This window comes from Strongyloides ratti, scaffold srae_chrx_scaffold0000007 (assembly GCF_001040885.1).
Source record: "Strongyloides ratti genome assembly S_ratti_ED321, scaffold srae_chrx_scaffold0000007".
In the NCBI taxonomy this organism is placed as follows: domain Eukaryota; kingdom Metazoa; phylum Nematoda; class Chromadorea; order Rhabditida; family Strongyloididae; genus Strongyloides; species Strongyloides ratti.
The window spans coordinates 215,430-238,473 of record NW_020171515.1 but is presented as its reverse complement, the minus strand read 5'-3'; the positions used below and the strand labels follow the sequence as shown (position 1 = coordinate 238,473).

General features: G+C 21.6%; 3 protein-coding genes across 3 annotated transcripts; all 3 read right to left on the bottom strand.

Annotated features, from left to right (window-relative positions):
- Positions 1–9: 9 nt before the first annotated feature.
- SRAE_X000256800 (Reverse transcriptase domain and Integrase, catalytic core domain and Ribonuclease H-like domain and Aspartic peptidase domain-containing protein) lies at positions 10–7,090 on the bottom strand (the record flags this gene model as incomplete). The annotated part of the gene is made up of 2 exons (XM_024645742.1): positions 10–956; positions 3,334–7,090. 2 exons carry the CDS (start codon positions 7,088–7,090, stop codon positions 10–12), a joined length of 4,704 nt encoding a protein of 1,567 aa, XP_024499994.1.
- Positions 7,091–9,626: 2,536 nt separating this feature from the next.
- SRAE_X000256700 (Hypothetical protein) lies at positions 9,627–13,439 on the bottom strand (the record flags this gene model as incomplete). The annotated part of the gene is made up of 5 exons (XM_024645740.1): positions 9,627–9,637; positions 9,683–9,695; positions 12,241–12,418; positions 12,590–12,821; positions 13,196–13,439. The coding sequence occupies 5 exons, from the start codon at positions 13,437–13,439 to the stop codon at positions 9,627–9,629; spliced, it is 678 nt and encodes a 225-aa protein (XP_024499993.1).
- Positions 13,440–13,829: 390 nt separating this feature from the next.
- Positions 13,830–16,863, bottom strand: SRAE_X000256600 (Hypothetical protein; the record flags this gene model as incomplete). Its single annotated transcript, XM_024645739.1, has 5 exons — positions 13,830–15,016; positions 15,475–15,816; positions 16,259–16,597; positions 16,700–16,798; positions 16,854–16,863. The coding sequence occupies 5 exons, from the start codon at positions 16,861–16,863 to the stop codon at positions 13,830–13,832; spliced, it is 1,977 nt and encodes a 658-aa protein (XP_024499992.1).
- Between the last annotated feature and the right edge of the window lie 6,181 nt (positions 16,864–23,044).

Genomic DNA, 23,044 nt, shown 5'->3' with positions numbered 1-23,044 from the left:
ATCAAATGATTATTCTTTATCACATGTACATTTACATAACTTTTTTTTTGTACTTTTAACAGTTGTTGTCATTTGTTTATCAAAAAATTCTTCCTTTTCACATATACATTTACATAATTTTTTTTTATTTGGTTGTAAAGTATTAATTGTAGGAGGATTTATTGTAGTAGTAATAGATAATAAAGATTTCATATCACATGTACATTTACATAATTTTCCTTTCAATTTCTTATAATTAATTGTATCAAGAAAATTAATAATACTTTCATTATCACAAGTACATTTACATTGTCTTTGTCTATTTGATATATAAATAATTTTTTTATCTTCTGGTATAGTAGTAGTTGCCATTGTTGTTGTAGTTGTTGTAGATGTTACTTTAGTTTTGTTAAGTAATTCATTTATCTTACACATACAATCACAATCACAAAACATTTTTTTATCATCATTATTTGTAATTATAGGAGAAAATAATATTGTTGGAGAAAATGTTGAATTAATAAAATTTGTTAAATTAAATATAATAGAATAATTATTTGAATGAAGAAAATTATGAGAAATTTTACATGGACATTTATGAATATCTGGTAAAGAAGTAATAATTGTAGAATCTGTTGTTATATCTTCATTCAATGTTAATTCTGTTGTTGTATGCATTTCTGTATAATTGTTAACAGGATCAATAGCTATAAATTTTTCTTCAATTAAATTTAAATTGTTTTCATTTACTCCATCATAAAAGCTTTCAGTAGTATTTATTAAACTATTAGTTGTTTCGGTATTAATTAAAGTATCAATATCTCCACTACTTTCAATTTCATTTTCATTCTTTAAAATTTCTGTTTCATTAATTATAGAATGTTTTATTTTATCACTATCAGAAATGGTAGAAATTGTTGTTTCATTAAGAAATTCAGATTCAATTTCTCTTTTATAAATTCCAGCATTTAAAAAAACTACAGATAAAATAAAATATTTTTAAAACTTACTTGTATATGAAGATATTATTATAAGATTTAATAATATAATATTAATTGTTACTTTCATAATTATAAAAGTAAAAACTACTATTAATAATGATTCAAATGAAATGATTATATACATAATAATTAGGTCATTCTTAATAAAATGTTATTTCTTAAGGTATTTATATTATTAGCATTGTTTGTAAATTTAATATGCTTTTTATAGTAATTGAATGTTATAAAAACAATTGTTATAAAATATATCGTAATTTCTTGAAATTATAAATGTTATAATTGTACAAAAGTTTGATTTTTTTTTTTTAGAAATATGTACTATTAATTTATAGCTTATACTTTAGGCAATTTTATTATTATATCGTAAAATAATACTAAAAACTTTTATTTATATAAAATGTATAATGAATTATTTGTATCAAAAATTATTTTTTTAGTTTATAAAAAAAATAAATACATATAAAATAAAATTTATCAAAAATTTTAAGTAATATAATTATTTTTGTAAATTTTAAATCTAAATAATAAACTCATTGTGAAATTTACTGTTTGCTGAAAATTAAAATACAATATAAATGCTTTTAGTGGAAAAGTTATTTATACTTTTTAAAATAAATTGTTTAATATTTTTTTGTTTTTATACTTCTAATAATAATTAGAAAAAATAAAATCACTAAAATTGTTTTACTTTGTTTAACTCAATAAAAAGATTATGTACATTTTTAAAAATATTAAAATAAAAATAGTTATTTATAAATTAAAAAATTGTGCTTAATGACAGATTTCTTTTTTGCTTTTATAATTATCTTTAATAAATTTTATTGATTTCTCAAACTTTATTAAATATTTTTAGTTGATTAAAATAATAATTTTCAACATGTAATTAAATTATTTTAAAAATATGTAATTTCCTTATATACATTTTTGATTTGTATACAATAAAAAGATAAAACGTTAGCCCTCCAGGGGGCTCGAACCCCTGACCGTTAGATTAAAAGTCTAACGCTCTACCAACTGAGCTAGGAAGGCTGAAAACGCTGGAGAATATCATACTGGTGATTTTCAACTAATTTTTTAACTAATCTTTGTATATGTCAAATATTTAAGTAACAAGAAATTTTTTTATTTTATTTGTAACTATTAGGTAATTTGCTAATAATAAAGTTAAGAGTTAGAAATGGTTTAAATTTATTTTCATATAAACAGATGAATAAAGAATAAAAAAAATTAAGGTAGATTGATAGTGTAATAATTTTTGCTAAAAATTATCTTCTTTTCTATTCATTTTAACTTTAAGAATATAATGGAATTTTTTTTTACTTCTTGCTTTATTAAAATGTTCATATTAGTTAATATTATTTTAAACTATTATTCCTTAATTATATAAATAAAAAAAAATAAAGATATTTTTTTATATGTGGGTAAATAATTTTGAGAAATATTTACTAAGATTAAGCATTTAAAAAAAATATGAACAAACGCGTGTTTTGCACGCTTAATGTTTAAAAATTTTTTAAATAAGCATAAAAACTTTGAGATTAAAAAAATTAGATTTAATTTTGGTTTATATAATAATAAATTAACTTGAAAATATATGAAAAAATCATTTTTTAAAATTTTTAATTTATAGAAAAAAAAATTAAATTAAAAAACTATATTTACATACTTTATTATATTTTTTTGTACTTTTATTATCATTCGCATTAAAACTTATTCCTTATTTTTTTCTTGCAAAGTAGATATTTGTTTTATTGGTTTTGTTACTAATTGTTTAAAATTTTTTATAATAATATTCTTTACTTTTATTTTTCTATACGGAGCTTGTTTGTAATCTCATTTTAATTTGACTTTAGTTGTTAAAACAATTTATTAAGATAAAATAAATCTGTTTATTTAGAAATTATTTATATTTTAGAAATAACCTTTTAATAATGTTTTGATGTTTTTTTTTGAATTCAATTTCTTTATAACAATATCTACTTAACACTTTAAAGTTTCATATATTTAATATAGTTTAAAGTATACAGAATAATTTTTGATATTATCTTTAATTTTTGATTGCAATTTTGTTATATATACAACACTTTAATTTTTTGTGACTTTTACCATGTATATAATGTGATTTATGATATATAAAATATTTTTCGATAATTTTTTTGTTTTAAAAATTTTCTTAATGTAAATTTGTAAATTAATACATAATATAATTTAAATATTAGAGTTAAAATTTATTAAAATTAAAAAGTGGTCTCCCCCTATTGACATTATTATATATATATCTTTTATTTATAAAAATGACGCTTATTGCTTGAAATATGCTATTTCAACTCCTCCCTTCTTGAAAATTATTGACTTGTTATTTTTGTATTCCTTTTTGGTCGTAGATAAGTTCGTCCTTCTCGTAGTAGGTGTAGGGTTTTTCCATCCCTAGATACTCCATCTACAGCTGTTTTTTCTTCGTAACGTGGTTGTAGCTTTGTTCTTCTTCTTACTTTTGCATACGCTGCCGACTCAGTAGCTTTGATTTTTTGTTTAATATTTTGAAGTTCCTTTTGTGTCAAGGACTTTTGCATTGCTAGCTGCAAAACTGTAGACGGTACAAACTTGAGAACTTGTTGAAACGGAGTTGATCCATTTCGCAGAAAATGGTTCATTGAATAAATCGCTTCTGGTAAAATTTGGTCCCATTGCGTTGATGGATAGTCCAGTAACAATTTTCCTAAAATAGTTTGTAAAGTTCTGATAAATCTTTCTGCAAACGCGTTTCCCGTTGAATTTGTGGGTGTACTTAAAGAATGAAATACTTGATTTGCTTGGAGGTATTTTTCTACTTCTCTTGCAGTCCAGTACCTTGCTGAATCAGTTCTCAGGATTCTTGGTAGAGTATAAGATGCTTTTATTTGTTGTAAAGAATTAATGATGGATTTTGAAGTTAAATCTGGCATAGCATGTGCTATAACGAATTTTGAAGCTGGACAGACATAAAGTAAAATATGTATTGAATTATTCTTTGTAATTTCTAATGGACCCATAGCATTTGCTGCAAGACATTCAAAAGTATTATAAATTTGTTCTTCAGACTTGGCTTTTTCGTAGTTCTTTGAATTAAATCTGTTGCATGTATCACACTTTGAAATATAATCCTTGATTTTCATTTCTAAATTTGGAATATATACATATTTTTGAATTATTTCTTTTGTTGCAATTGCATTCCAGTGTCCCGATTGATCATGACAAATTTTGAAGATTGTTTGTATTGTTTCCTCATCTGTAATGATTGGTACTTTTGTATCTTTTGTAACAATAATATCATTGACTTTTTCAATCTGTAGATTGTTATATTTCCCATCTTGAAGTGAACTTGTGAGTTCCTCATCCATTTTTTGAAGTGAAGCTAAATCAATAGGCAATAATTCATAATTGATATAATATTTATCGTCTTGGCACATAGGATTGAGAAGTTTCTTTGGTCTTCCTCTCTTCTTTGGTTGTTCAACTTGATTCATTTCAGATTTTATGTTATTGAAGATTCTAGACAGTAAATCCGCTAGTTGGTTATTACTGCCATTAATGTACTTGATATTTGTTGTATATTGTGCAATTGATGAAATTAACTCGGCAAATTTTGGGGTTGTAGATTGTTTAATTAATCCAGAAAGAGGGCGATGATCGCTTTCAACTATTAACTCCTTACCTTGTATTAAATATCTGAAAGTAGATATTCCTCTTGCTATAGCTAAAAGTTCAATATAAGTGGGTGATCTTGGATTTTTCGTTTCCTGTAAGGGATATGAAAAGAATCCTAATGGTCTGATAATTCCCTCAATATCTCTTTGGCATAAGAATCCTCCAATTCCTGAATTTGATCCATCTACCTTAAGGATTAGGGGTTGTTTTTCATCATACATGTAAATCATTGGTTTATTGAAGATATATTTGCAGAAACTATAATATTTATCTGATAATTCTTTTGTCCACTTGACTTTCTCATTCTTTGGTCCTTTTGTTAATTGATACAAATCACGAGTACGTTCATGAAATTTTGGAATTGATAAACGAAAATAATTGAAACATTGAAGCTTTGAATACAATTCTTTCTTTATTTGTGGCAATGTGGAGTTTTGAATTAATTGACTGATGGTGGGAGTGATTGTATTTTTAGAAAATGTCCATGAAAGGAAACTTAAAGATGTGCGCAAGAAACAACATTTGGTAAGTGATATTTTTCCTTGTTTACTATGGATTTCTTCGATAATAGTTTCTACAACTTGTAAATGTAAAGCCGCAGTCCCTTTTGTAAGAATTAAGATATCATCCATATAGATGAAGATATTGGTATGAGATTGATATTGTTTTCTAATATTTGCTAAAAGAATTTCCATGTTATTCTGAAAGAAAGAAGGTGAATTTTTAGCTCCCATTGGTGCTCTTCTAAATTGATATACTTGATATCTGTACTTGAATGAAAATAATGGGCGATCAGCTTCATTTAATAACATCTGAAAATATCCTTGGTGTAGATCAATGGTGGAACCGAAATCAAATTTTTTTAACTGTTGAAGCAATATTTGGAGAGATAAACAATGGAATGGGACAACTCGAGTTTTGTGGTTTATTTCTCTACAATCTAATATGAATCTTTTCCTTATTTTCCCATTTTGTTTCTGGGGTTTACCTTTCTCATCCCGTTTGATAAGGAGATAATAAGGAAGGGTCATGAGTGAAGTACTTTCTTCAATAATACTATGGTTGAGCATTTGTTGAATTATATGATCATCATCTTCAGAAGGTGGTGAAGAATAATGTTTGATTCCAATTGGTGGTATTGTAAAGAATTCTTGTGGTGGCGTTGTAAACAAACCTGGTCCAACATCATAATCTTCTTGCGGATCTACAGAACCATAGTTTTCTTGTATTAATTGTCTGAATTTGTCCTCTTCTTCTTTAAGTGATTCTTCCTGTGGAGAAAGAAGAAAATTTAAAGTTGGTGGCTGACAGAAATATGCTTTCCTGTCGTGAGTTGAAATTGAACATCTTAATGGTACAAGATAATTCATTCCAAGAATAACATGATAACCATTAAAATCATGCGGCGCAATATAATTATTCAAGTTTGTTTGATATGAACAATTAGAGATTCTAAGGTTTAATGGAGCATGAATTTGTTTGGCAAAGGATGGTGATCCAGCTGTAGTAAGATATGATGGTGATGTATTGAAGTCGACTTTAAGTGATTTGGCAAATGACGGAGACACAAGAGTACATGTAGCTTCTGAATCTATTAAAACTCGACACTTTCTATTGTTGATGGTAGCTGACATTTGGATTAAGTTTGAATTGATATGAGAAGTCTCATTCTTTGGTAAAGGTTCGGTTGTCGGTTTCTGTTTTCTGCATTCTGCATTTGTATGATTAGAATTTTGATAAATACGGCATCTATCAGTGTTTCGTGAATAATTGATGAAATTGTCTGAATGATATGTAAATCTTCCTTTCTTTTTCTTATGATGATTTTGTTGTAGATCATTTTCCAGAATTAAGTCTTCAATCATTTCCTCAAGAGTACCATAATGTCTTCTTTGATTTCTTAAATATCTGGCAAGTCCTTCCCGTAGATTATTAATAAGTCTTTCTTCTACAAGAGATCTGAAGCTTTCTCGACGAGTTGATGGATTGGCTTGATCAATTAAGGCAACATAATTGTTAAGAGAATTTCTGAAATCACTGTAGTTGAATCTATATGAGACTAATTGAGAAGAAGCAGTCTCTACTGAGATAGCTCCTGTAAACGTTTTAATGAGTGAAGCAATGACTAAGGTGTAGGTTCTTCTTCCTTCTGGCATCTCTTCAATATGTCTTCTAACGGCATCTCCTCCTCTCAGTTGTAAGGCAATTAATTTTCTTTGTTCATCAAGTCCATCAAACTGGACGTGTAAGTCGAAAGTTGAGAACCAAGTTTGAAAGCTTTGCTTAGGATCAAATGGAGTAACTGACATCCAAGTGTTGGAAGCTGGGGTTATGTTTTGATTTGAATTCATATTGTTTGAATTTGAATAAAGTCTTTCTTGCAATCTTGTATTGTAAAGAATTCTGTTTTCGGGTGAAGTCATAGAATTTGTTGATCTCTGATGCAACTGGCTCCTTTTCCAGTTAAAATTTGAACCAGTATCAGTTGATGACAACGTAAAGTTGATGAATGATGACAATTGAATGTGTATATGATAGAGTTTTAAGTAATCAGATAGAATTAAGAAAAAGAAAGGAGTTAAAATTTATTAAAATTAAAAAGTGGTCTCCCCCTATTGACATTATTATATATATATCTTTTATTTATAAAAATGACGCTTATTGCTTGAAATATGCTATTTCAACTTTAGATAAATAAATCTTTAATTTTATACATTGACATTTATCCTTTACATATATAGCTATAAAAAAAGAATTAGTGTAAAAAATAGTTTATTTTTTTTATAAATTTATATTTTTTAACATGAACTGTTACATTCTCTTTATATTTTGATAAATATCTTTTTATTTTTTTAAAATACTTTAATAGATTTTCTTGTCAATTATTAATAAGTGGAGAAAAAAATGTACTTTTGATTTGCATCTAAAAATTTAAAATTTATGTTTTAATTATTTTATTGATATTTGTATTGAATAAAAGTTTTAAAACTTTAATTGTCTAAAGAGAAAAAAATTTTTCAAAAAATAACAATTTATATTTACAAATAAGACTTTTTGTAACTAATTTTTATGTTGATAATTTTTTTTAAACATTTTTTATTGAATATCTCAAGAATGGAATGTCCATTTTTAGTGAACGTTATCTCATTCGAAAGAGCATCAAATACTGAATCAATTGTTTTTTTATTGCTATGTTTAAAGAATTAAGTTTTTAAAAGTTATTACCAAGTAAATAAATAAAAAAAACACAAAATTGTTAAACTTTTTTTACTAAGTAATAAATAATTAATTGAGCTACAATCCTGATTTTTGGCCGAATTCCAAGTCAAGTCCAAACAAAACACATCAATTTTTATAAATCTGTTATTTTTTTTAAAATAAAAGTACCAAGACAGATATATAAGTTGGGGACGGGAGTACATTTTTATAATATAGGATAAAGAGACGCGTCTATCCTTTACTCTAGAATCCAGTAAATTTTTATACAATTAATTTTTTAACTTACAATTAAAATAAATTATATAATTTACAATTTACAATAGGACAAGACAATATTTCTTTATTAGGAATTTTATATAGTTTTACCCCTAAATGTAAATAAAATAAGTACAATAAGAGGTGGATTCTAGGATAGAGCACGATAGAGAATAATAATTTTACAATAGAATTATAATATGAAAATTTACAATTTTTTAAGCTTTTTATAGTTTCAGAAGACAAAGAAGAGTCACAAAACACATTTTTGGAGTCAAAAGTACGTGTTTGATAGAAATAATGAAACTGTTTTAAGCCTAATATGGCTATTGATTATTACTACTATAAACCAAAAAATCTCGAGAACAAAAATGACATAGATATGGTATAATAGTCAAAATGTAGAGAAAAAAATTCTCTAGTGGTCTTTTTTTTTTAATTTTTTTTTCAAAGTTTTAAAGTTTTAAAAAGTTTTGAATTTTTTACTTAAATTTAAATTATTATATCTTACTTAAAAATTCATGTTTCAAAAAAATAAGACCAGAAACGTTTTCTCCAAACTTTTTTTACCTTTATCTCAGATTTTACTGAAAAAAAATTATAATGTTGGAGCAAATTAAACAATTGCAGTTTTTGCTGCAATATCTGTATAAAAAAGAAATTTGTTTTAAAAGTTATCAAATTTTTTGTAATCAACGTAATTTCTTACTTAAGGAAAAGTTAAAAAAATTTTTATTACTTAATACACATCTATATATATTAAGGATTTAAAACATTAAAAATATTATCATCTTCTTCATCTCATAAAACATTAAAATGAAATTCAGATATATCATTATTATTTTTTTTCATTTTTAGGATTCTTATAACAATATATTTTTTTGATTATTTCATAATATGAACCATGATAGTAAATAATTATAAAAGCCATATATTAATGTTATCTACTGGTGATTCATAATATCTCCAACAGATATTGAATGCTTAAAGTTCAACTGTATAAATTAAAATAAGAAATCTGATTTTATGTAATATAACTATATACGCAAAAATCAATTTTTTCATCCCAATTTTCTATGTATACTATTTTATTGAAACAGCTAACGCGTGTTATATGATTAAATAGTAAATCAACGTCACATATTTTAATATCCATTTATTGAATTGTCTAAAATTGGAGTTATTTATTAAATTTTTTAAAAAATTAATTAATATCTGTCTAACTTCAATATATCCATCATGTTTATTGTAAGTAATTATGTCCATATAATTGAAGGCACAATGTCCATCTGCCTTTATTTTACTATATTTTTTAAAATAATATATATTTAATTGTAAATTAACATCAATGTATAGTGGATAATTATTAACTATTTCATTATGATAAAATTCTATATTTTTACTATTGTTATGAACATATAATAAAAAATTATGATAAATTAAAGTATTATATTCAATTAGTACAATAGCTATATTGGTAAATTGTTAAATTAAATCTAAAAAATTTAATATGTATTAAATTTTTTTATATTCAGACCAACCTTTATATATAATCTTCAATAAATTTACAAAATCTGTATTTTTTGATTTTTAAAAATTTTCAATAATATTTTTTTTATTTTTTTCTCCCAAATATTTTAATTTTAAATCATTATAGTTGATTTTTAATTCTTTACAAATTTTTGAAATATTTTTAGAATATTTTGTAATGACATAATCGTTGTTATTATAAATACATTCATTAATTTTTTCACATTTAATTATTTCTTATATTTTAAACAAAGTTGTATCAACATCATTGTTTGATTCTTTAATAATATTTAAAATTTTTCATTAGATATAAATTAATAAATAATTTTTATGTCTATATTCAATATTAAAAATTTTATTGAAAACACAGTTTTCAATAAATAGAATGCGATTTATTAAGTGGTCCTTATAAATAAGGTACAATATATAAAAAATTTCAACTTACACTTAATTTATCTCCTTATTTACTTTGAATAAAATATAGATATGAATTATACAATTTAGAGTATCTCCTTAAACTAAAACTGAATAATATAAGCAAAGGATTACAACAAAATGATTAAAATTTCTTTTTTATCTATTGCTTATATAGAAATAAAATGATTATTTAGATTGAATGATTGTACTCAAACTTTCATGATACTTTTATCTTCACATGGAGAACAATTTTTAATCTAAATTTATTCGAGAAGATTCATTATATCCTTTTAAGTATTTTGGAACCTTTAAGTTGCTTATATGATACTTAAACAACTTTCCTTTATCATTCTTAATAATTACATAATTATCTCCGACTTCTTCGATTTGAAATGGTTCTAGATAGTTATGATCTAATTTTGATTTCCTTTTTTTTTGATTCTTCACCTATACAACTTGTCCTATCTTAAAGTCTATTTTATCTATTTTATTTTTATTTAATTTATCTCTATGCAAGAATCTCTCCTTCTGTTGATATTCTTGTACCAATTTTAGAGCTAATTTAGTTTCCTGAAATAAAGAATCATTCTTATTGTCAACATAAGGTGAATATTTTTTCAAAAATATATCTATGTTATTCCTTCCTTTCCTTACAAACATTAATTGAAAGGATGTAACTTCAGTCTTTAATATTGGTGTTAAATTTATATGATGTGTTACTTCTGGTAATAAATTACTCTATGTAACTTTATTTCTAGTCATTTTATAATCATATTATTTTTTTGAAAAAATAGCTTGAATATCTCTAAGTTTTCTTTCCACAAGACAATTGAATCTTTTATAGTTTGCAGTTGATTTAGAGATTCTAATATACTAATGCTAACAATACTATATTAATTCTTTTTCTATATTGCCTTTTGCATTATCACTATGTAATTTGAATGGTTTACCAAATATTGTGAAAAGATTATTTAAATTTTCAAGAAGTTCTTGAGTTCCTGTAGTTTTTGATGGATATGTCCAAATAAATGTAGAAGCATTGCATATAATAACCAACACGTATTTATTGACTATATCATCTTGTTCTATTTCTCCCAAAAAGTCAAAGCTCAATATATGATAAATTTCTTCTAATTTCACTGGTTACATTTTAATATTATCAGTTTTCAGATTACTATTTCTTTGAATACATGTTGTACATTTTCTTAGGTATTCTAATATTTTCTTGGTTTTTTCTGGTATGAAAACTTCCTTTAACATTATGCTCATTCTGTCATATGACGCATGATTTGATTTTTTATGAAGCATATGAAAAATAAAAGTTTCTATTGATTGAAGAATATAAATCATTTTATTTAGTGGATTTAGTGTATCTTCCACTTTATAAATGTTATTTTCTTTAAAATATTAAAATTACGCCACTTTTCATTTTTCATTAATATTTCATTTAATCGTTTATCCTCTTTCTGTTTTTCTATTAAATCTAATTATTTCTAATTATTTTTTGGATATTCTTCTTTAATATAAAAATATACTTTTAATTTGTCATCAATTGCTAACACATGGACAAATTCTTCTAGAACTGATTTTATTAATGGTGATGTACAATTTCATTTAATTTTTCTAATCTTATAATTGGTAACCATATGTACTCATCTGACCCCAATAATTTAGTGCGAATTTTTATTATTTTTGATTTATCTTTCCGAATAAGTAAGGTATTAAATTGTTTGAGTTTTATTAATTATTGAATATACGATTCTTGTTTTTGATATATTAAGAAATCATTTAATTTGAGAAATTTATTTAATGTCATTAACATTTGTGTAAGAGGATCAATTGATTTGTTCGATTCACTATCTTTAAAATTACATTGTTATAATGTTGATATATCTGGTAGAGCATTAATACGTGAAAGATAATCAGGAAAATGATTCTTGGCTCTTTCAACATATTATAATGTAAAGTTAGATGATCTTAATTCTGTTAAAATTTCTACAAATATTAGTATAAATGATAAAATTCTTAGCGATAACAATGGTTTATGATCAGAAAAAACACTAAATTCTGTATTATATAATATATATGACCAGTAACGTAAACAATGTATGATACAATAAATTTCTGTATAAGTAGGGCTTTTTTTTCTTACTACTGGTGGCAATGTTTTATTATAAAACGATAACGGTAATGAAATTGAAGCATTTGAATTTGATGAATTTTTATGTGGTACTTTTTGGCATAACATTCCTTCTATTTCATATGATGATGCATCGCAATGTACTTCTAATAGAAAATTTGGTTGATATAAATGAAGTCCTACATTATCTCTTAATTCTGTGATAATATTTTCATAATGTTTCTATGCTTCTTCTGGCATTTGTAAAAGTTTATTTTTCACCGCACGATTAGTTGATGTATATTTATATAACTCAGCTATACCTCTTTGTATGGTACGAAAGTGTTCTTAATAAAATTAAATACTTTGTAAAAATGATAACATTTGTGCTGGTGTCATAGGACGTTTTTTATTCAAAATTTTTGTTATATGTGAAATATCTATTTTCCTTTTATCTGTAGTTATATGATTTCCCAGAAATATGGTTTCTGTAGCCATCAATACCGTTTTATCTGGTGATAATTTAAGACCATTATTTATTGTTACTTCTAATAAATTTTTTAATATTTCTATATGATCTGATAAATTTGTATAAGTTACCACAATTATATCATCTACATATATATATATATTTGAATGAGAATATTTACTTATGGTAGAATATATTTGTTGAATCACTGACACAAATAGTATTGAACTATTTTTTGATCCTTGAATTAATGTATTGTGATAATAATAATTACCACTTATTTTTATACCATAATAGCTTTTTTCTTCATCATTTATTTTTATTTGAAAGAAACCTTGTGTTAATTCAAATTTTAATATATATTTGAATCGCTGTAACGAACTGAGTAAATTATTTGGTGTTGATATCTGTGATACAATTTTTTCTGTTATTGAATTTATTCTTTTTAAAACTGCAATGAATCTTTTTTTTAATTTGATTTTGTCAATAACATTATTGGATGAATAACATCTTCTATACCTTTTGTTAATACACCGCATTCAACTAATTTTTCGGCTAATTCAATGACTTCTTTCTTCATATGTAATAGACATTTATAATATGGACATTTTTTATTTATTTGATCCATAGGTTTATATGATTGTTTTTTAGCACATATTTGGCAGTTTACTGAATCAAATTCATTTTTTGAAAAGGCTTCATGATATTGTACATATAATGATTGTATTATTTCTTTAATCCCTTTATCATTAGTATTAATCATAGTTAAAAATGTACATTCAATATCTTTTGTAGTTTCATATAAATACTTATTATTAAGATTCAACCAAAGATTTGTTTGTTGAAGAAAATTTTTTTCAATTATTTAATCATAATTTAAATTTTTTGAAACATAAATATTATCAATCTGTATTAATATTTTTTTAAAAATAATATTAAATGTTTGATCAATTTTTGATAAATAAGTTGTTCCTGCAGCAGTTATAATTTTTTTTGTTTTTATATTTTGAGGAGGATTATTTTTAAATAATTTTGAATATGTTAAATAATTAATAATATATATATTTGCTCCGATATCAAGTAAAACTTGCAATTTAATTTCATTGATATATGCTGGATATGTAAATAAGCTTCTTGTACCATAGATTAATTGTCAATCTTTATTTATTTGTTCTTCTACTGTGGTATTACAACATTTAGAAATCTCTTCCTTATCATCTATATTTGCTGTGTAATTTACAGTATTTTCAACATGTTGATCTCTTTTTTGATAAGACTTAAAAGTAGTTGATTTTTCATTTTTTGTAAAATCTTTCTTTTTCAATTTATTTGGATTATTTTTAAAATTATTAATTTTTTTATTTTTTACGCCGCTTTTTTGAAACAGCTCTTTCATATAGCATATAACATCTTGTAGTGAGGTAGGATAAAATTCAACAGATATCAGTTTATTGTGATTTTGAGGCATTTTTTCTGCAATCATCTCTGCAACTCTTTTGAATCTTTGTTCATCTGTTAAATGTGAATAAGCAGTTTTTATTAACATAGATGCTTTATTAGCAAATTTTTCTATATCTTTATAATCTGATATTTTCATTTCAACTTTCATTATTTTTAATTCTATTTCAGCATTTTGTTTAGATGCTTTATTATCAAATTTTTCTATTAAAATTGCTTTTAATGCTGCATAAGAAGAGATATTACTAAATTCATTTATATTTTCATCATACAATTTAAAATCTATTTTTGATGCCAATATAAAGTGCATATCCTCTTCATTGTTAATTCCATATATTTGAAAATATCTTTCAAGCATTGCTAACCATTCTTTTAAATTTTCTCCTCTAAATGGTTTGACTATTTTATCAACTTTATAAGTCTTATGTAATCTATAGTGATCCTCTTCTTCATTGCTTATAAACTCATTTATTTGATTTTCCAAGTGGCGCTGTTCATTTATAATATTTTCTGATTTGATTGATTCAGAGGAAGTTTTATCTTGCCTTATACGTTGATCACATTGCATCTCTGTATTTAATGTTATTTCATTTGATTTATTTTGATGAATCTCTATCATCAAATTTTTCATATTTACCATTATCTGATTCATCATTTGATAAATTTCTTTGTTATGCTCTTTAAACTCTTCCATCAATCGTTTGGTTTCTTTTGCAGCATTTTTACTTTTTGCACTTCTTGTTGGACGTCCTCTCCGTTTCTTTGGGTATAAAATAATTGTTTGTGGTGTTTTATTCCTTATCACAGGTATAGTTGGAGTTTCTTGATTAAGATTTGCACCTCTTATCCCCATGGGCATGCTAGTGATCTCTCCTGAAATTCCTAAATTTGTAATTAGCTAATATCATTTTTTTTTAATGAATATAGATAGAAAGGTTCAAATAAATAATTTTTATGTCTATATTCAATATTTAAAATTTTATTGAAAACTGTGTTTTCAATAAATAGGATATAATTTATTTAGTGGCCCTAATAAATAAGGTAAAATATATAAAACATTTTAACCTACACTTAATTTATCTTCTTATTTACTTAGAATAAAATATAGATATGAATTATACAATTTAATATATCTCCTAGAACTAATTAATATAAGCAAAAGATTACAATAAAATGATTAACATTTCTTTTTTATCTATTGATTATATAGAAATAAAATAATTACTTAGATTGAATGATTGTACCCAAAATTTCGTGATATTTATAAATAATTAAAATTTATTATATATTAATAATGTGTATTAATAAATATATTTAAATATTTTTATATTCAAACCAACCTTTATATATATTCTTTAATAAATCGACAAAATCTGTATTTTTTGATTTTTTAAAATTTTCAATTATATTTTTTGCATTTTTTTTGAAAAAAGATTTTAATTTTAACCTATTGTAATTAATTTTTAATTCTAAACAAATTTTTGTAATATTTTTAGAATATTTTGTAATGACATAATCCTTGTTATTATAAATACATTCATTAATTTTTTCACATTTAATTATATCTAACATTTTAAATAAAATAGTATCAATATAATTGTTTGATTCTTTAATAATATTTAAAATATCTTCATTAGAAATATAATTACTATTTTCAAAGATTATGTTATTTTCTACTACTTCTGTAAAAATATGTATTTATATATTTAAATATTTTTATATTTAAACCAACCTTTATATATATTCTTCAATAAATCGACAAAATCTGTATTTTTTGATTTTTTAAAATAGTTAATAATTTTTTGTTTACTTTTTTCTCCCAAATATTTAAATTTTAAATCATTATAGTCGTTTTTTAATTCTTTACAAATTTTTGAAATATTTTTAGAATATTTTGTAATGACATAATCCTTGTTATTATAAATACATTCATTAATTTTTTCACATTTAATTTTATCTAATATTTTAAAAAAAATTTTATTAATATCATTGTTTGATTCTTTAATAATATTTAAAATATCTTCATTTAAAATAGAATTACTATTTTCAAAGATTATGTTATTTTCTACTACTTCTGTAAAAATATGTATTTATATATTTAAATATTTTTATATTTAAACCAACCTTTATATATATTCTTCAATAAATTAACAAAAACTGTATTTTTTGATTTTTTAAAATAGTTAATAATTTTTTTTTTATTTTTGTCTCCCAAATATTTTAATTTTAAATCATTATAGTTGATTTTTAATTCTTTACAAATTTTTGAAATATTTTTAGAATATTTTGCAATGACATAATCGTTGTTATTATAAATACATTCATTAATTTTTTCACATTTAATTTTATCTAATATTTTAAATAAAATTTTGTCAATATCATTGTTTGATTCTTTAATAATATTTAATATATCTTCATTAGAAATATTACTATTTTCAAAGATTATATTATCTTCTACTATTTCTGTAAGATAAAAAATATGATTTAAATGTTGGTTTTAAAGTATATTAAAAAAATTATATATAATAAAAATAATATAATATAAGGAAATATGTATAAACATACCAATATTTGATTGCTTTGGATTTTTAAGATTTACTAATGTTGAAGCATCGTCCCAATCTTTTCTACTTCTTTTTATACTTTTTTCTTCTTTTATTATTTCTAAAAGTATTAAATTTTTAATTAAATGTTAATTTATGCATTATCATTAATTTACCTTCATTCATTTTTTTTATAATCCTTGTAACTTCTTTATTTTTTTCATTTAAAAATTTTGCTATTTTTTTTTCATTCAATTTTTTATTTGATTCTATTGTAAATATACTTTTTCCTGGTCGATTTATTAATAAATTCAGTATACGAAATTTATAATTTGTTCTTTTAAAACTTTTCTGAATACTTTTTTTAAATTTTGTAACTGATTTACTTGATTTATTTATTTCCAAATAATTTTGTAAATTTTTATATCCCATTTTATCCAAAATTATGGGAAAAGAATTGAAAAAATTTTTATCTATGTCTTCAAACATTTCAATTATGTCCGAATTTTTAATAACATTTCTTTTACAAATTTCTTTTTCATTATTTCCTTTTGAAAATGATTTGTTAAATTTTTCAGAAACCATTGTAAAATAAGCTTTTTAATAGAATAAAATAATAAAAAAATTATTTAATAAGAAAAAGTTGTATTAAAATAAGATAAAATGATTTGATTTATTGTATATATATATACATATATTTGGTAAATCTAAAAGTTATTTTTTAAACAAAATATATTTTTTGTTTTGATATCATTACTTTCATAGATATTTTATCTTTATTTTAATCAACAGTATTAGTCATCAAAAAGCACTTTATGTTTTTATTTGTTAAAATGTACAAAAATATATATTGTATTAACTTTAATTTTGAAAAAAAAAGATGACTTAGAAATGTAGCATTTTTATTTTTAAAATTAATAGTTTAATGTTGATACGATTTATATAAAATAAATTTAAAATAAAAAAATATTTTTTATTACTAATTTGCACTTTTATAATTACTGTAATTAACAATATGAAATAAATTTAAATTATTTCTTACAAATGCTTTCTTATTCCCTTTCTTTTATTTATCTTCTTTATGTTTTTATATTTTGTTTTCATTTGCTGTTTTTATTTCTTTCAATGCTATGTCATTATTTTCTTGTTCTGTTGATCTTTTTGTTATCAGAAGTTTGTAAATTCTGAAAAAATTGTTATAAATGTATTTGAAGAATAACTTAATTATTTGATTGTACATGCAATAAATGATTTTATATATTTTTTTGATACCATTGCATAAATTGCTGTATAAATGAAAAATAATTTTAGCATAAATGCAATCATAAATTGTCAGAAAATTATTAAAATAAATTAAAATATGGTTAGTATGTATCTGACTATACTTGACGTTAATATAGTTATTAATTTTACACGCCACCATTCAAATTTTAAAAGACTTATTTGAAAAATGTAATTTTTCTAATATCAAATATCTAATTCAATATTTAATCTTATATATTTTTATAAAAATAAAAATTTTTTATCTGGTCATCAAATATTAATATTTTTTATTGATCACAAATTAATAATTTGGATAATATTGTAATAAAACTAAAAATATCAGTAAATATTATATTTTTTTATATCATCTTCAATAAGTATATATTTAAAGTGTATATCATCTATAACATGACTATAATGCATAACCTTTGATTCAAAAGTTTTAAAAATTTCTATTATATATTTATTGCAACCATATTTTTTTTCTTTTAAAGTTTTTTAAAATTATATTTTTTCTGTTTAAATATTATTGTACTCTTTCTTCTTCAATATATAATTTATCTTCAACTACATGCATATGACGTAATTTTTCTTTTTAAATATGCTACCATGCTACTAAATTTTTTGTATTACATAATAAATTTAATTTTTCATATGCAAAAATATTAATTAAATTATTGAGAATGTTTTTTATGACATAACAAAATATTTTTCATACATTTATTTTTTTTATACTTAAATTTCTTAAAGTTTCTCTAAAACAATATTTAATATTTCTCATGTTTTCTATCTATATCGACTATTAATTTATCTTCAGTTAATAGTTCAAACTTCTTTAACATTTCATTATAGTAATTTTGTGTTTCTATAGCAAATCTATTCTTTTTAAAATACAAGTAATGTTCCTCCATTCCTAATCTTAAAAAATCATTATACATATTTTTGTAGTCAACCATAATCCACACAGTATCAACAAAATATCTTTTATGAATATCTTTGTTTGTATAATGATAATTATTTTTGTTTTATGATGTGATAACATCAATAAAATTATTATCATCATATTTTTTATGCAAATTCTTCTTAAATAAACAATCAAGTTTTCTAAATATTTGGTTGTTATAATGGAATAATAATTTGTAGCCATCTAATTTGTCATAAAATATGACATAATTTTTACTAACACAAAGAACTTTTATAATACTATTACATTTATTTGTACCAATTTCATTATAAACTATATTTTTAATTTCCATATGCTTTTTTATCTGCGTCTAATTGCAATCAAGAAAATTTGGTATTTGTAGATCAATTTTGTATAAATCTTCCTCATTGCAATTATAAAAAAAAGTTTTATCATTACTAATAATTAATTGTTCTACGTGTTAACAAAAATAGAAAAGAATTAAAGTTTGTAAAATTGATAAAATTATGATAAATGATTTGAAAATATAATTATTTATAAAAAATATTTTCAACGTTTATTATATTTTTTTAATAATAATTTTTAAAAATAAATCTGAATTTTTTTTGAAAAATTAGTTAATTAAATTCATTTCTATTTTTTATATTATATTATATAGTTATTAAAAAAAATAAAAAAGTTATCAAAATAAGCTTAAAATTGAATCAAAGTTGTTTTAAGAAATAAGTAATAATTTTATACGATATATATTATTTTATTTATATTTTAATTTTTTTCTTTTTTTTTATATAAATAAATTAAAAAATAATATTTATATATTATACTAATATGTTGATATTAATGCAGTTAACTAAAACAAAACTGTTAATAATTTATTATAAATTTAAAAAGTAAGTATAATTTTTCATTTTATTTACTGTTTTATATTGGAATAAAAAGAAAACAAAATATCTATTCACAAAAATATTCATCTTCTTTATATTGCATTATTACACTTTAATTTAATGCATGACAATATTGAATTTTTTTTAAAACATTTAATTAAATATTTAAAGCATTTTATTGAGTTAAAACAAATCTGTTTATTTAGAAATATTTTAAACATTTATATTTTAGAAATAATCTCATAATATTTTTAATCTTATATTTTTTGAATATAATTTCTTTATAATTATATCTTCTTAATACTTTTAGTTTTTGAAATATTTAAAAAATATCTAACATAGTTTAATGTATACAAAATAATTTTTGATTGCAATTTTGTTATATATAAACACTTTAATTTTATACATTGACATTTATCCTTTAAATATATAGCTATAAAAAAACAATTAGTGTAAAAAATAATTTATTTTTTTTGTAAATTTATTATTTCAACATGAACTGTTACATTCACGTTATATTTTGATAAATATCATTTTTTTTTAAAAGACTACAATAGATTTACTTGTCAATTATTAATAAGTGGAGAAAAAAATATACTTCTAATTTGCAACTAAAAATTTTAAATGTACGAATTAATTATTTTTTTGATATTTGTAATGAATAAAAGTTTTAAAAACTTTGATTGTCCAAAGAGAAAAAAAATGTTTTCAAAAAATAACAATTTTACATTTACAAATAAGACTTTTTGCAACTAATCTTTATGTTGATAATTTTTTTTAAACATTTTTATTTAATATCTCAAGAATGGAATGTCCATTTTTAGTGAACGTTATCTCATTCGAAAGAGCATCAAATACTGAATCAATTGTTTTTCTATTGCTAGGTTTAAAGAATTAAGTTTTTAAAAGTTATTTCCAAGTAAAAGAATAAAAAAAACACAAAATTGGTAAAATTGTTAAACTTTTTTTTACTAAAAACTAAAATATCTCGAAAACAAAAATGATATAGATATGGTATAGTAGAAAAAATGTAGAGAAAAAAATTCTCTAGGGGTTTTTTTTAATATTGTTTTCAAAGTTATAAAGTTTTAAAAAGTTTTGAATTTTTTATTTAAATTTAAATTATCATATCTTACTCTAAAATTCATGTTTTCAAAAAAATAAGACCAAAAACGTTTTCTCCAACCATTTTTTACTTATATCTCAAATTTTGCTGGAAAAAAAAATATAATGTTGAAGCAAATTATACATTTTCAGCTTTTTGCTGCAACATCTGTATAAAACCAAAGTTTTAAAAAGTTTTCAAATTTCTCGTAAGCAACATAATTTCTTGATTTAGAAAAAGCTACAAAAAATTCAAAAGAAATTTTTCTTACTCAATTTTTGTCTATATATATTAGATATAAGTCATATTCATTAAAAATTTAAAGTTAATTATAAAATGAAACTATAAAATGTAAGTACATGATTTTAGGGATTAAATGATTTTATTAAAAACTTGTGATCTTCTCTAAATCACTTATGAACAATATCTATACAATATTTTTCTTATTTATATTAGTATTATGTTTTAGATTTGCATCTAAAACATTTAATTTCCCATAACATCCATTACATGCATTCCAATGTATGTTTACAAAACTTTCAGTTGCTTAAAATATTTAAATGTTAAATATATGTTACATAAAGACGAAAGATTTAGTACAATAAAAATATTAATACATTTTAAAAAAAATTTTCTTGTACAAATACCATTTTAAACAAATTTTTAATAATATATTTCTAAAATTGGAATTAAAATCGCAAAATAAATTAACAAGTATAATTAATTAAAAAACATTTAATTTAATAGACAAAAAAAAGTTATCCGCAAAATATAAAATTTCTTGTATGATTAATACCAATTATAACAGGCATATAAAATAAATTTTAATAAACCATAATTTTACTTTTAATAGAAAGATTTCAGATAAAAATGTTACTATAAGCATGTTTTATTAGTAAAAAAATATAGTTAACTGCAAGAAAAAAAATTATGTTTAATTTTTCTCAAATTGCCCTTAAGCTATGGCTCAATGGTCTAGTGGTATGATTCTCGCTTTGGGTGCGAGAGGCCCCGGTTTCGATCACCGGTTGAGCCCATCTTTTTTCTTCACTTATTATAGATTGTTATTACAAATTGTTATTTTTTCAACTTCTAAAACTTAAAAATTTTTTAAAATAAAATTTAATTTTTTGTAACATAAAAGATAAGCTTTTCTGAATAAATTCTTTAAATTAATACTTATATTGTGTAAATATATTTTATCAATAACAAAATTTAATTCAAAATTTCACTTTAAATAAGTTAATGTAGTTTAAAAATGAATATTTTTTAAAGCATGAGTAGTGTTGTTTTTTTAACTTAAAGAATATTAATTTTCAAAAATATATTAATCAAGAATTAAATGAAAAAATTTTTTTCACTTTTTTAAGGGTAAAATGTGTTTAATACAAAAAATTTATAATTATTCAAAAAGTAAAAATTATGTCTTCAAATTGATATTGTAGCAAAAATTGCAAAATTTTCATTTGCTATAGCATTGTAATTTTAAGAGTTTTTAAGCAAAATTTGATATAGGTGTAAAAAAAGATTATGCAAAACATTTTTGATTTTTTTTTGCAAAAATTAATTTTGAAGTTAGATACGATAATTTAAAGTTAGGTAAAAAATTTAAAATAATTTTAAACTTTTTAAGACTACATAATTTTTTTAAAAAAGACTGATTAAAAAAACTTTTTAGGAATAATTTTATTCCCTTCATTTAAAGTACTATAATATAACTATAACATTTTTTGTTATTAAGATTTTTAATATATGTAAAAAAATTCAACAATTTTATAAGTTTTTTTGTCTTTTTTCGCTTTTAATTAGTCATAACTTTTGAAATAAAATTTTTTTAAAATTATAAAAAAGTTAAATTAAGTCATTTAATTCAAACAAGAATAAAATAAGCAATTTCAAAATCAGATATTTTGTTCTTAAGATATAAACTAGAAAACATCTACTGGTTATTATATTACTTTTTGTATTTTAACTGTTATTATTATATTAAATATTTTAAACTTTAATTTTAATAGGAATAATATCATTTATTAAAATTATTTTATTATTGTTATTATTGTGAAAAAAAGATTTTATTTATTATAAGATAATTCTTATATAGTAATTTTTTTATTAATTTTAGAACTTTTTTTTTATTTAATTATCATTTTTTTAAATATTAATTATTAATTGTAACTTGCTACTGTGTTT